At 39.9% G+C, this 14,713-nt stretch overlaps 1 protein-coding gene across 4 annotated transcripts; it reads left to right on the forward strand.

Moving 5' to 3' along the window:
* The first annotated feature begins 2,024 nt into the window (after nucleotides 1-2,024).
* On the forward strand, nucleotides 2,025-14,489 carry LOC139368550 (kelch-like protein 12). 4 transcript variants are annotated; one of them, XR_011626974.1, is made up of 13 exons: nucleotides 2,025-2,273; nucleotides 4,808-5,047; nucleotides 5,787-5,940; nucleotides 6,550-6,767; nucleotides 11,040-11,189; nucleotides 11,408-11,522; nucleotides 11,650-11,756; nucleotides 11,837-12,032; nucleotides 12,197-12,355; nucleotides 12,468-12,566; nucleotides 12,690-12,876; nucleotides 12,989-13,167; nucleotides 13,365-14,489. XR_011626974.1 is itself a non-coding variant. In XM_071107564.1 (12 exons), exons 2-12 carry the CDS (start codon nucleotides 4,865-4,867, stop codon nucleotides 13,489-13,491), a joined length of 1,695 nt encoding a protein of 564 aa, XP_070963665.1. In that variant the 5' UTR covers nucleotides 2,025-2,273; nucleotides 4,808-4,864; the 3' UTR covers nucleotides 13,492-14,338. The 4 variants fall into 4 exon arrangements, 3 of the variants coding, with proteins under 3 accessions (XP_070963665.1, XP_070963667.1, XP_070963666.1); XM_071107564.1 differs by lacking the exon at nucleotides 12,989-13,167 and having other exon boundaries at nucleotides 13,365-14,338; XM_071107566.1 differs by lacking the exon at nucleotides 13,365-14,489 and having other exon boundaries at nucleotides 12,989-13,229.
* Nucleotides 14,490-14,713: the final 224 nt, after the last annotated feature.

The raw sequence follows: 14,713 nt of genomic DNA on the forward strand, positions 1-14,713 counted from the left end.
GTTTCCACATATGCTGAGCACTTGTTGCCTGCTTTTCCTTCACTCTGCAGTCCAACTCATCCCAAACCATCTCAATTGAGTTGAGGTAGGGTGATTGTGGTGGCCAGGTCATCTGATGCAGCACTCCATCACTCTCTTTCTTGGTCAAATAGCCCTTACACAGCCTGGAGGTGTGTTGGGTCATTGTCCTGTTGAAAAACAAATTATAGTCCCACTAAGTGCAAACCAGAGGGGATGGCGTATCACTGCAGAATGCTGTGGTAGCCATGCTGGTTAAGTGTGCCTAGAATTCTAAATAAAATCACAGACAGTGTCACCAGAAAAGCACCATCACACCAACTACTCCGTGCTTCACAGTGGGAACCACACATGCGGAGATCGTCTGTTCACCTACTCTGCATTTCATAAAGACACGGCGGTTGGAACCAAAAATCTAAAATTTGGACTCATCAGACCAACTTTCCACTGGTCTAATGTCCATTGTAAGTGTTTCTTGGCCCAAGAAAGTCTATTCCTCTTATTGGTGTCCTTTCATAGTGGTTTCTTTGCAGCAATTTGACCATGAAGGCCTGATTCACGCAGTCTCCTCTAAACAGTTGATGTTGAAATGTGTCTGTTATTTGAACTGTGAAGCATTTATTTTGCTGGTAACTCTTGCTGGTAACTCAAATTAACTTATCCTCTGCAGCATAGGTAACTCTGGGTCTTCCATTCCTGTGGCGGTCCTCATGAGAGCCAGTTTCATCATAGAGCTTTATGGTTTTTGTGACTGCACTTAAAGAAACTTTTCAAATTTCTTGACATTTTCTGGATTGGACCTTCATTGAACCTTCATATCTTAAAGTAATGATGGACTGTCATTTCTCTTTGCTTACTTGAGCTGTTATTGCAATAATTTGGACTTGGTATTTTACCAAATAGGGCTATCTTTTGTATACCAGCCCTACCCTGTCACAACACAACTGATTGGCTAGAATGCATTAAGAAGGAAAGAAATTCCACAAAATAACTTTTAACAAGGCACAGCTGTTAATTTAAATGCATTTCATGAAGCTGGTTGAGAGAATGCCAAGAGTGTGCAAAGCTGTCATCAAGGCAAAGGGTGGCTACTAACACTTTTTTGGTTACTACATTATTTCATATGTGTTATCAAATCAAATTTTATTGGTCACATACACATGGTTAGCAGATGTTAATGCGAGTGTAGCGAATTGCTTGTGCTTCTTGTTCCGACCATGCAGTAATATCTAACAAGTCTAACAATTTCACAACAACTACCTTGTACACACAAGTGTAAAGGGATGAATAAGAATATGTACATATAAATATATGGATGAGCGATGGCCGAATGGCATAGGCAAGATGCAGTAGATGGTATAGAGTACAGTTTATACATATGAGATGAGTAATGTAGGGTATGTAAACATTTTATAATGTGCCATTGTTTAAAGTGACTAGTGATACATTTATTACATCCAATTTTTTATTGTTAAAGTGGCTAGAGATTTGAGTCAGTATGTTGGCAGCAGCCACTCAATGTTAGTGATGGCTGTTTAACAGTCTGATGGCCTTGAGATAGAAGCTGTTATTTCATAGTTTTGATGTCTTCACTATTATTCTTCAATGTGGAAAATAGTAAAAATAAAGAAAAACCCTTGAATGAGTAGGTGTGTCCAAACTTTTGACTGGTACTGTATATATAGTAGGAATGATGTCCCAGGGACTAAATATACTCTTGTGGATGAGCACCGGTGTGCGCCAAGTTGACGATGTTGCACTTTTGGCACCATTCATAAGAAATCGAACTCCAGCGACCCTGCGCCTGCGATTTCAAGCAGGCGGTCACAACAATAAACAAACAAAAATCCCCTTGCTAAATTTGTTAAAAAGGGAGAAAAAAATGTATTGCTTTGATTCTGAGTTTTTGCGGGTGTGTTTACATTGGTTCAGTGTTTACTTTCAATAGTAAAAACATTCACATTCACATTAGAGGTCTGCTTGTGCGTATGTGAGTCGTGACGTATAGTCATCGTGTTTTTGTCAAAGGCTACACTGACTGCGGAAGGCTTTCCCAGCAAGATTTGTTGCGACATCCTTGAAATTCATATTTTGTTAGTAATTACTTTGAAAAACTAATTCGCAATAGCCCACACTATTGCAGGAAAGCACACGCTACCATGGATCACATTTGGCATCTTCAACTGTGACTTGGACGTCTGCCATCATTGCATTGGAGTTAGCTAGTTAGCTTGCTAATGCTATCTAGCTAGGTGGTGGGTAGTTGTATTGCTTGATACTGTGTGTGCCATTCGTGTTCCTTATTTGGTAGTTTGTCTGTCATATTCATTCAAACCATTAACTCGTAGTTAGCAACGGTTATCTGCGGCTAGTTGGCCTTGGCATAACCACCTGCTAGTTAGTTAGCTATTTTGAGTTGGAAAACGTCATAAGGTGACATCTTATTTAAAATCCTTGCTTTGATTAAATCTAATTCAACTCGAATTGGACGTATGCCAGTGTAGCGTCGCTTATTTAACGAGTACAACTTCCTTCCAATTCGGCCCATACCTGGCACTAACTCGGAACCTCTGCCTTGCTGTTTGTTGACGCATGTGGGGACACTTCAAACTGAGGAGTAAGTTCCACACATCCCCATGTGCTACACCAGTTTAGCCAAAGAAATGGAACGTTAGCTAGCTATCGGAATCCAGCTGTGTTCGAATACTCGTACTTAAGTATGTAGTATGATTATTGGTCATAGTATGGATATAGTTAGTATGCCAAAAGTTCCCGGATGTCATACTACATTCGCCAAAATACAAGTATTCTTAAGCATTAAGGTCCGAGGAGGTGTGGTATATGGCCAATATATGCCGGCTAGGGCTGTTCCTACGCACAACACAACGCGGAGTACCTGGACACTGCCCTTAGCTGTGGTATATTGACCATGGCCATATACCACAAACCCCCGAGGAGCCTTATTACTATTGTAAACTGATTACCAACATAATTAGAGCAGTACAACTAAATGTTTTGTCATACCTGTGGTATACTGTCTGATACGCCATGACTTTCAGCCAATCAGAATTCAGGGCTCAAACCACCCAGTTCATAAAAGTATACTTTACAAGATCCCTGTCACGCCTAAAGATTTTACAGTTGTTTAAGATGCCATTCCCTCAGGTGTTGCTTTATTATTCAGGAAAATGTCAAGACCTGATCCTCAGAACATGACCTTAACCCCTCGTCCCCGCAGTAGGGCTTTTGCCTTTTGGTAGGCCGTCATTGTAAATAAGAATGTGTTATTAACTTACTTGCCTAGTTAAATGAAGGTTAAATAAAAACATACCTATGATTAACCCTGTTGACTCATTGGTAGGAAAGATTTGTTTTTCTTTTGGTCCATTCAACAACAATAGAGCTATACAACAACCTGTTGAAAAAAGGCTTGTATCTATACTTTGTCATGCTTTATTGGAATGGTTTTATTGATAATATCGGTTGGAAAAAAGGTTGGATGTTGCCACACATACATACTTATTAACAAAATGAAGGAAGTTTCTTCTTTTTTTTCACTATATGAATTAGTAAAAAATATATATATTGTAGTGACCACCCAGAAACAGTGTTGAATATTTTTTGCCATTGTATTCATGTAAGAAATCTGTGGCAAGACATCAGTAGATTTATAATTGAACACATTTATGAAGATTCTTTACCTATGATAGAAATAAGTTGAAACAATTTTACGTAATTTTAATTTACGTAATTATTCTTTTGGCCAAAATTATTATTTATAAATGTAAATTTACAAATAAAACACATTTTCTTACCTTACAAAAATAAATTGAACTATATTTTAAAGACAATTAAATACTCTACCAACAAAAAAGCTTTTAGAATTATAAATGTATGTATGTCCCTTGAGTTCCTTGTGTAATGTGATATTGTACCCCCTAGCCCAATTGTCCTTTGCATATTCTTTATATGTACTTGTGTTCCCCTATGTAAAATAAATGAAAAATAATACAAAAATAAAAACAATTTCTCAAAAAAATAAATACAAATAAAATCCTAAATAAGCAGTGGATACAATTGCTGTGCTTTGAGGGCCCATAATGCAATTCTTCAGAAAATGAGCGTGCCTTCACAGCATTTTCAGGTTTGAAGAAAATGGTGCAAAATATAAGTATTTACTTTTCATATCAGTTACATTACACATTATGTTGGCACACAATTTCATATCTCCCTCACCAGCTTTAAGCACCAGCTGTCAGAGCAGCTCACAAATCACCGCACTTGTACGTAGCCCAAATAAACCATCCAACTACCTCATCCCCATACTGTATTTCTTTATTTATCTTGCTCCTTTGCACCCCAGTATCTCTACTTGCACATTCATATTCTGCACATTCTACCATTCCAGTGTTTATTAATTGCAATATTGTAATTACTTTGCCACCATGGCCTATTTATTGCCTTTACCTCCCTTATCCTACCTCATTTGCACATGCTGTATATATACTTTTTCTGCTGTATGTTTGCTCTCTTGTATGTTTGTCCATTTGTAACTCTGTGTTGTTGTATGTGTCGAACTGCTTTGCTTTATCTTGGCCAGGTTGCAGTTGCAAATGAGAACTTGTTCTCAACTAGCCTACCTGGTTAAATAAAGGTGAAATAAAAACATGTATTTTGCCTGCACATTAAACAGCTGTAAACCTCAGTGGTCGAGGTCTCATGTAATGTATCATCACTTGTCATCTTTGCCTGCAAACTATGTTCAATCGCGCTTTTCTGTTTTTGCCAGATATTGCAGCACGTTGAGATTCTTGAAACTTGAGGCCCTCTTGTCAAGTACAGTACCATGGCTCCCAAAGACATCATGACCAACTCCCATGCCAAATCCATCCTCAATGCCATGAACGCACTTCGTAAGAGCAACACACTCTGTGACATCACTTTGAGAGTGGAGAATACTGACTTTCCTGTGCACCGCATTGTCCTGGCAGCCTGCAGTGACTACTTCTGCGCCATGTTCACCAGCGAGGTAACTGTAAGCACAAGACTGGCGATAATGTAGAGGTGACTCCTCAAAAAAACAGGACAAAAAAAGGTTGCCCGGAAATCTAATCCTAACCAGACTGATCACCAGTGTCATCAGCAATAATAACTTTCTAAATACTTTTGCTGGTGGTTCTCTTTATATGCAGAAAGAGACAGGGAATAATTGATTAACTGATTCTGAGGTTGACATTACCAAAATAGTTTCTACATATCCCTTGTGCTTAGAACCCAGCTAAGATTTGTGTAGGCTGAAATTAAACTGCTATTCATTTTTTGAGAAATATGTCTTTCGGTGTCTTATCGGACTGCCATCTGGTTATTCATTTAATAAAAACTTGAACTAAATTGCATGGATCATATTCACAACCACGAAAAAGCCATGAAAGTGCATAGCAGAAATAGTCCAATGCTAATTATTTCTCTGCAGCTCAGTTGACCTAGTTTCTTTCCTTTAACATTTTTAGCTCTCTATGAATAATCAGGTGAGCATTGCTCTTTTACTAACAAAGCTGACTATAATTCACTGCTTCCTACACATGTATGACAAATAATAAACAATTTATATTTTTTGTGTGATGTATTCCCCTTTAGTCTAGTCTCTTCTCACAGCCAGATGGAGCGTGCGGAGCATCCAGGGTCTGGCGAGAGAGACTACTAACTAGTACTACTAGTAGCTAGTCATTTAAGCTGACGTGTCTGTCTTTGCTGTTGTTCTTTTGCAGCTGTCAGAGAAAGGGAAATCCTTCGTAGACATTCAGGGGTTGACTGCGTCCACCATGGAGATCCTGCTGGACTTTGTTTACACAGAGACAGTCCTGGTCACAGTGGAGAATGTACAGGAACTGCTTCCTGCTGCCTGTCTACTGCAGCTCAAAGGTAAATTGAGAAGTCAAAAAATAATATGACAACCCTTGGACAGGGTGTGCTATATGCACTATACTTTACATCCACAGTATGTACTCTGCGGAATAAAGTACCATTTTGTTTTACTTAAAATAAATAAAAATAACTAGGAAAGTCAGAACAAATTCTTACTGATAGAGACATACCCCAAGCAACTTACAGCTGTAATAGCAGCAAAAGGTGGCGCTACAAAGTATTAACTTAAGGGGGCTGAATCATTTTGCACGCCCCATTTTTCAGTTTTTGATTTGTTAAAAAAGTTTGAAATATCCAAGAAATGTCGTTCCACTTCATGATTGTGTCCCACTTGTTGTTGATTCTTCACAAAAAAATACAGTTTTATATCTTTATGTTTGAAGCCTGAAATGTGGCAAAAGGTCGCAAAGTTCAAGGGGGCCGAATACTTTCGCAAGGCACTGTATATACCGCTTCTTAGACTTGCTTTTAATGAGAGTGACAGATAATATAACACACATTTCTATGTGAATTTTGTCAGGTTGCCCAAAAAGTTACATATTGCAGTTTTAAATACTTCAACATTATTTCACAAATTAACATCCTGCACTTCTTTGTATTCCTCAGGAGTGAAAAGAGCATGTTGTGACTTTCTGGATAGTCAGCTTGATCCAACAAACTGCCTGGGCATTCGGGACTTTGCTGAGACCCACAATTGCCTTGACCTGATGCAGGCCGCTGAGCTCTTCTCTCAGAAGCACTTCCCTGAGGTTGTTCAACATGAGGAGTTTATGCTGCTCTGCCAGAACGAGGTTGAAAAACTAGTTAAATGCGATGAAATCCAGGTAAACAAAGGTGGATTTGATGAGGTATTATACCTGTGTTTTAACGCTCTAATTGGATTGTGATATTGTTGTTGTTACATTGTAGCCTTTGTAAATTAGGTAGCCATTAGGTAGCCTTTGTAAATTAGGTAGCCATTAGGTAGCCTTTGTAAATTAGGTAGCCATTAGGTAGCCTTTGTAAATGCGTATTAATGGAGTTGAATGGTTTTTGTAATAGGAAAAGTCACTGTTCCTCTTTTGTAATTACAACTCAATTTCTATGCAATTAAACTACAATTACTGAAGAACTAAGTAACAACATGTTAATACAATGTTGTTACTGGTGTAATTATGATGTTACTAAGCTATAAGATAAACTTGATGTAAAGTGCTACCAAAGTTGAATAGTGTACTGAATTTGTTTGTGAATTCAGAGAGCACACAGTCATGCTGCCTCGGGTGCATTTCTGATCTCCATTCAGGGTCGTCTTTGAAAGCGTGGGGTCACTTTTCCCAAGTCTCAAATTGGAAAGGAACAGTGCAAGTGTAGACCTGCAATAATCTCCATTAATGGGGCCCCCTGTGCAGATTTTCCTGGCTCTGAAATTATGGGAAAGACAATTTGATTTAAGTATGCTTTTGTGCTCTGAAAATTCCTGTCTTTAACTGCACAGCGCATATCTTTCTTTATAAAAAAATAATTCTAACCATGGGACTTTATTTATAGTTTACCTATGAATTCAAAGTATTTTTGTTTGTCATGATTTTCGTCATCAAATGTCTGTAATATACGGTGCATTTGGAAAGTATTCAGACCCCTTGACCTTTTCCACATTTTGTTACGTTACAGCCTTATTCTAAAATGGATTAAATAATTTCACCCCTCATCAATCTACACACAATACCAGAGAATAACAAAGACAAAAACTGTTTTTTAGAAATGTTTGCAAATGTATAAAAAAAAACAGAAATATTACATTAACACAAGTATTCAGACACTTTCCTCAGTACTTTGTTGAAGCACCTTTGGAGGCGATTACAGCCTCAAGACTTCTTGGGTATGGCGCTAGAAGCTTGGCACAGCTGTATTTTGGGAGTTTCTCCCATTCTTCTCTGCAGATCCTCTCAAGCTCTGTCAGGTTGGATGGGGAGCCTTGCTGCACAGCGATTTGTAGGTCTCCCCGGAGATGTTCAATCGGGTGCATGTCTAGGCTCTGGCTGGGCCACTCAAGGACATTCAGAGACTTGTCCCGAATCCACTCCTGGGTTGTCTTGGCTGTGTACTTAGGGTTGTTATCCTGTTGGAAGTTGAACCTTCGCCCCAGTCTGAGGTCCTGAGTGCTCTGGTGCAGGTTTTCATAAAGGATCTTTCTGTACTTTGCTCCGTTCATCTTTCCCTCAATCCTGCCTAATCTCCCAGTCCCGGGCCGCTGAAAAACATACCCACAGCATGATGCTGCCACCACCATGCTTCTCCGTAGGAATGGTGCCCTGGTTTCCTCCAGACGCGATGCTTGGCATTCAGGCCAGAGTTCAATCTTGGTTTTGTCAGACCAGAGAATCTTGTCTCTCATGGCCTGAGAGTTCTTTTGATGCCTTTTGGCAAACTCCAATCGGGCTGTCATGTGCCTTTTACCGAGGAGTGGCTTCTGTCTGGCCACTCTACCATTAAGGCCTGATTGGTGGAGTGCTGCATATATGGTTGTTCTTCTAGAAGGTTATCCCATCTCCACAGAGGAACTCTGGAGCTCTGTCACAGTGATCATTGGGTTCTTGGTCATCTCCTTGAACAAGGCCCTTCTCCCTCGATTGCTCAGTTTGGCTGGGCTGCCAGCTCTAGGAAGAGTCTTAATGGTTCCAAACTTCTTCCATTTAAGAATGATGGAGGCCACTGTGTTCTTGGGGACCTTCAATGCTGAAGAAATGTTTTGGTACCCTTCTCCAGATCTCTGCCTCGACACAATACTGTCTCGGAGCTCTACAGACAATTCCTTCGACCTCATGACTTTGTTTTTGCTCTGACATGCATTGTCAATTGTGGGACCTTATATACTGTAGACAGCTGTATGTGCCTGAATGTCCAATCAATTGAATTTACCACAGGTAGACTGCAATCGAGTTGTAGAAACATCAAGGATGATCAATGGAAACAGGATGCACCTGATCTCAATTTCGAGTCTCATAGCAAAGGGTCTGAATACTTATGTAAATAAGGTATTTGTTTTTTATTTGTAATACATTTGCAAAAATGTCTAAAACTTGTTTTCACTGTCATGGGGTATTGTGTGTAGATTGAAGAGGGCATTTTTTTATTTCATCCATTTTAGAATAAGGCTGTAATGTAACAAAATGTGGAAAAAGGGAAGGGGTCTGAACATTTTCTGAATGCACTGTACACTTAGTTAAATCAAAGGCACAATTTCCTGTTATTTTTGTAACTGTGCCTTAGTTGACTGTATCTAAAACCTGACTTTGACTTTTCTCTTGAAGTGAAGTTGATCTCAGTTATTTGGACACAGAAAATTGGCCAGTGTTACCTAGTGTTGATTTTTCGGTCTAAAATGTGTAGTGTTGATTCAGGAGTTAAATGAACTCTGTGTTAAATGAACAGTTATTGGTATAAAATAACCCCAGTGTTGGTGTTAATGACTAGTGATGTTACATTTGATACAGGAGCTCAGAGGAATGTGTGTGTCGATGCGTACATCACTTTATCAGAAGTCAAATCAAATCATCAATGACGTCCGAAGCTTCATTTGATCATGTGCTTTTTCAAAACATGTGTTGGGAGATCCCACTGATTTGGCTGTGGTTTCGGTGCTTTCTTAGATTCTAAGTGGCTTTCAAACACCGACCTCTACTGGACACCATACTTACTTTATAGTTTTCTGTACAAAAACTTTCACCTGACCAGTAGCTTTGCAGGTAGAGTATTAGAACATTCGGGGATGTGAGGGTATGAGGTTATGAGGTCGAATCCCGTTGAAGACCTACTGTTTTGAAAATTGTTTTATGTGAAACCACACTTTCTGCATTGTTGTTTGTTTTATTTAATTTTTGTTTTATTTAGTATAGTAAAAGCTTATGTTTTAAGCATCCTAAATAATGCCATAGATTCAGTTTTTGAAAAAAAGTAAACTTGAAGGCAAAAAAGGGAAGTATGATATAAAGGTGCAAATATGGTATTCCAACTGATTATAGGCTACTAAAGCTAAAAACTTGACGCTGCACCACAGAGTTTTAATGAAAACAGTGGAGTAAAAATGTATATCTGATAATCACATGCTGCTATTTATTGCTGACCGGTTGATGTCACTAATGAGCATTGTGAACAGATAGTCGAAGCGCAGAGTAATTAACAATTTCAGAAAGCCTCAGTTTCCCTTCACTATTAATAATCAGAGTTGAACCAAAACCACGCCCATCATTATCATATTTCCCAGAATGCTCTATTTCAGGTAGATTTTTAGAATTGTTTGTTTCAATATCTATGTCTTGCATGTACGTTGATTTATTGATTAATTAATCTTATGCCACTTAAATATAAATAACAAATGTTTCTAAACTAATCCAATCTGTTACTTGGACTCATTGCACACGTTACTGAAATGGTTTTTAAAGTTTATATGCTTTAGGAAGTCTCATATCTTAGTCTTCCCAACCCTGGCAGTCATTCTGAATGCAGGTTGCGGGTGAATAAGAATTCCAAATGTTGGATATCCCCACTCTGGCTGTATTCCAATTGGAATTACATATCACTTTGCAAGCCAGGACAAGTGGGCTTGAAGGCATGATATGGCCTGTAAACTGTGAATTTCAGACCACTGTATTAGGGTAAAACCAGGCCCTCAGTATAAGGCCTTATGAAATACCTATTGTATTGTCAAAACATTTTATTATGAAAGCATTTTCGCTTAGAATCTCACTGGGTGAAGGCCACAGGACTGAAAATGAATGAATGCAACAATCATGTGTGTCTGTCACTAACAAATACGGTCTTGAAACACAATTCACTAGAAAGGCAAGGAACACTGGGAAATATGCAAATAAGGCTTTATACTGGGCAGTGTGTTAATTATAACTGAAAAGTGTGGACCCTTATAGACACTAGAACACTACTAAATGTAATACCGTGTTGATTTAAAACTGGAGAATTTACTGTGAAGCAATCAGTGTGATTGAATGCATGTTTGACCTTGGGTGGTTATACTCGAGGATTACCATTTTTACAACAAGCATGTTTGGTTTTATTGTCAGGGTGTGGTTGTCAATACATATTTTCTCTATTTGCAGGTGGACTCAGAGGAGCCTGTATTCGAGGCAGTGTTGAATTGGGTTAAACACAATAGGAAAGAGAGGGAGACGTATTTATCGGAGATGCTGGAGCATGTGCGGATGCCTTTGCTCACTCCGCGCTATATCACAGACGTTATCGACTCAGAGGTGAGGCAGTAATACATCAACAGCCAGTTTCCCGTACATAAATGAAACCTAGTCCTGGCCTAAAATCCACTTTCAATAAAGATTCTCCATTGAGAATGATTAATACTGTGAGCCGGGAAAACACGCCACAAGTGTTGAGCAGGGGAATAAACCTTTGTGGTGTTTTATGTGTTATTAATGTCTGGATAAAGTACTGTATATGTTCTGACGTGTTCCAGCCCCTCATTCGATGCAGTCTTCCCTGTCGAGACCTTGTGGATGAGGCCAAGAAATTTCACCTTAGACCTGAGCTGAGGAGTGAGATGCAGGGGCCACGCACCCAAGCCAGATTAGGTACAGCACTGCCCTCCCTTTTTTGAGGTGCTTTTCTTGTCCTAATAATAGGGATACAATACAAGCTTAGTGGGAGTTGCCACCTTGTTATTGATGTGAAGAAGTGATTCACTGTTGTTCTTTCAAGGTGCCAAGGAGGTCCTGCTCGTTATTGGAGGATTCGGCAGTCAACAATCCCCTATAGATATTGTTGAGAAGTATGATCCTAAAACTCAGGAGTGGAGCTTTTTACCTGTAAGTAGCATTTTTTTTCATTAGACATTTTGGCTCTATTCTCTGATCATGGTTAACTTATCCCAAGCATATTTTTAAAGAACATTGCTCGGAAAAGGCGTTACGTGGCTACCGTGTCCCTCAATGACCGCGTGTATGTGATTGGCGGCTACGATGGTCGATCGCGGCTTAGCTCGGTGGAATGCTTGGACTACACAGCCGACGAGGATGGTATCTGGTACAACGTCGCCACTATGAATGTACGGCGGGGCCTTGCCGGGGCGACAACACTCGGAGGTAAAGGATCTTCTCTGATTGACAGTCCTCATTGTCACAGGGTTTACAAAAGCAAATACCACTGAAGAGAATGACTGTCCTCAGGTGTTACAAAACCCTGTAAGTGTTATCTAAAGCTGACTTCCAAAAAGTTGTTGGAACGTTTCTCACTTTTCTGCCCACAGATATGATCTATGTTGCTGGAGGCTTTGATGGTAGTCGCCGTCACACCAGCATGGAACGATATGACCCCAATATTGACCAGTGGAGTATGCTGGGGGACATGCAGACAGCCAGGGAAGGGGCTGGCCTGGTGGTGGCTAGTGGACTCATATACTGTCTAGGTGGGTATTAAAGATGTTTTATTTAAGTTTGTAATGGTGTTGATGTATAAATATGTAAAATACCACCTGTTTTCCCCCTGACCTTAGTATGGATGTATGTAATTTGTTGCAGGTGGGTACGACGGATTGAACATCCTCAATTCAGTGGAACGGTATGACCCTCACACAGGACACTGGACTAATGTTACCCCCATGGCTACCAAACGCTCAGGTCAGTACTCCAGACTATGACAATATGATAGTATCAGGGCTGTATATAGACTATATACAGTATGGCTCTCTCTACATATGGCTATGGTTAGTATGTCTGAAGGGCCTGTAATCTTTGTTGCAGGGGCCAGTGTAGCCTTGCTCAACGACCACATCTATGTGGTGGGAGGCTTTGATGGAACAGTGCATCTTGACTCTGTGGAGTTTTACAACATTAGGACAGACTATTGGACCACGGTAGCCAGTATGACCACTCCCCGCTGCTACGTAGGAGCTACTGTCCTCCGGGGACGACTCTACGCCATAGCTGGGTAAGCCTAAACATCCCAAACCCTCTCCGACTTTAATATATTTAAAATATCCAATATTTTAAAGGAGTGGAAATTCACTGTCCTTTCATATGTTTATTGCTTTTAATGACAGACAGATGAGAAATAAATGGGGGAGACAGGTGAAGAGGAGATACAGAGTCAAGGGAGGACACAGGGATTGAACCCGGTCTCCGGCTGAGAGTTGTACATGTGCATAGAGCCAGGAGTGTTACCATCCGACCACGACTCTGTACCCAACTTCAGTATTGACAGAGATATAGATGCATTTTGGTTGGGGATTATTTATATAAATTATGTATGACAACTCTTTTAATTTATTTATATTATTCTTGCTTAGATAACATTGTAATATCTGAATCATAAAAGCAACCTCCCCTTATGGTCCAGTCTTCGATTATGAGGATGTGACTGTACACAGCCATATGATGTTGTTCATTCTCCCCTGTGCTCTTTTGTCCTCTCTCCAGGTATGATGGAAACTCCCTTCTGAACAGTATCGAGTGTTACGACCCAGTGATTGACAACTGGGAGGTGGTCACCTCCATGGCCACACAGCGCTGCGATGCAGGAGTGTGTGTCCTGCGAGAGAAGTGAGATTTACCTCAGAAAAGTCGGATGAAGCGGAAGAGAGCAGGCAGCTAGTCCTGAACCTGAATTTGATATTTATGTGCCACTACTATGGAGGGACACAGGGATCACTCACTTGCAGCCAGTGTGCTATATGCCCTCCCCGAAGTCTCTTGATTGATTATTTATCAGACTTTCTCATCTGAGTTTGGTTACTTCTATGGGAAAACCCTTGGCATTCAATGGATAAGGGACAGGGGGTGTATAACAGAGATGAGTTATTTCAGTCTCCTCATCAACAGTTGTGGCATCCAAGAAGACATCCATCCCAACCCACTCGATCGCATGACACTCTTTTAGTGGTTCCCGTTGTTGTGGTTACCTGTGAGGTACATTTTTGACTCGTCTTTTAAAGTGCAATATATTTCTCTACTTCTGTTATGAACCATGGAGCAGAAGAAACACAAGAGACTCCAGTTTGCTGCTGCTATATGCCTTATGCCCCTGTGGCCCACATTGAACCTAACAACCATGATGCCTCATTAGGACTGTGATGATTGTTGTCATACCATCAAGTATGATGATTATTTAGCTTTGGCCAGGTTATCAATTAGAAAACCCTTTGTAGATTTTGTAATTATGTATAAAGTGCTTTTAGAAACAAATCACTTTTTGAATAATTGGTATTTGCCTTGACACAGTCATTATTTTCAATGTATCAAAGACATTTTGAAATGAATTACATTTTAGGGAAAGCGGTTCATAATCGCACATGATTCCTTGCTCTTTTGCTGTTCTGTCATCTTGTCAAAATCACTTTGTCCCCAGCGAAAGACTGAAGAACACTGCTAATAAAGCAAAAGAGCAAAAATAATTTTTTTGATGTGTGTATGGTGCATGCATTTGTCCACAGTGGATTTGTTTGGACAAGAAAAAAACTTGACTCCTATTCTCCAAGGCAAGTACAAAATACTGACTAGTCTTTTGTTGTTACTTGAAAAGTGAATAAACATTGTGATAATTTAGCACTTTTATATTTGTATTCAGTTATGAAGGCAATTCAGAATGTTATGCTGATGTGTACTGTGGTGACCTTTAGTACAAGCCTAGGGATTTTGTCAAGGGGTTCGGACTTCTTGGTTTCATGGCTAAGGTGTTGGACTGACAGTCGCACCCGCAGGGACCTGGGTTTGAGTCCAGGTTGGGCTAATCCCTGAACTGATTAGTCAGAAGTGGGATGACACGACTG

Source organism: Oncorhynchus clarkii, chromosome 16 (genome assembly GCF_045791955.1).
Source record: "Oncorhynchus clarkii lewisi isolate Uvic-CL-2024 chromosome 16, UVic_Ocla_1.0, whole genome shotgun sequence".
NCBI classification, from domain to species: domain Eukaryota; kingdom Metazoa; phylum Chordata; class Actinopteri; order Salmoniformes; family Salmonidae; genus Oncorhynchus; species Oncorhynchus clarkii.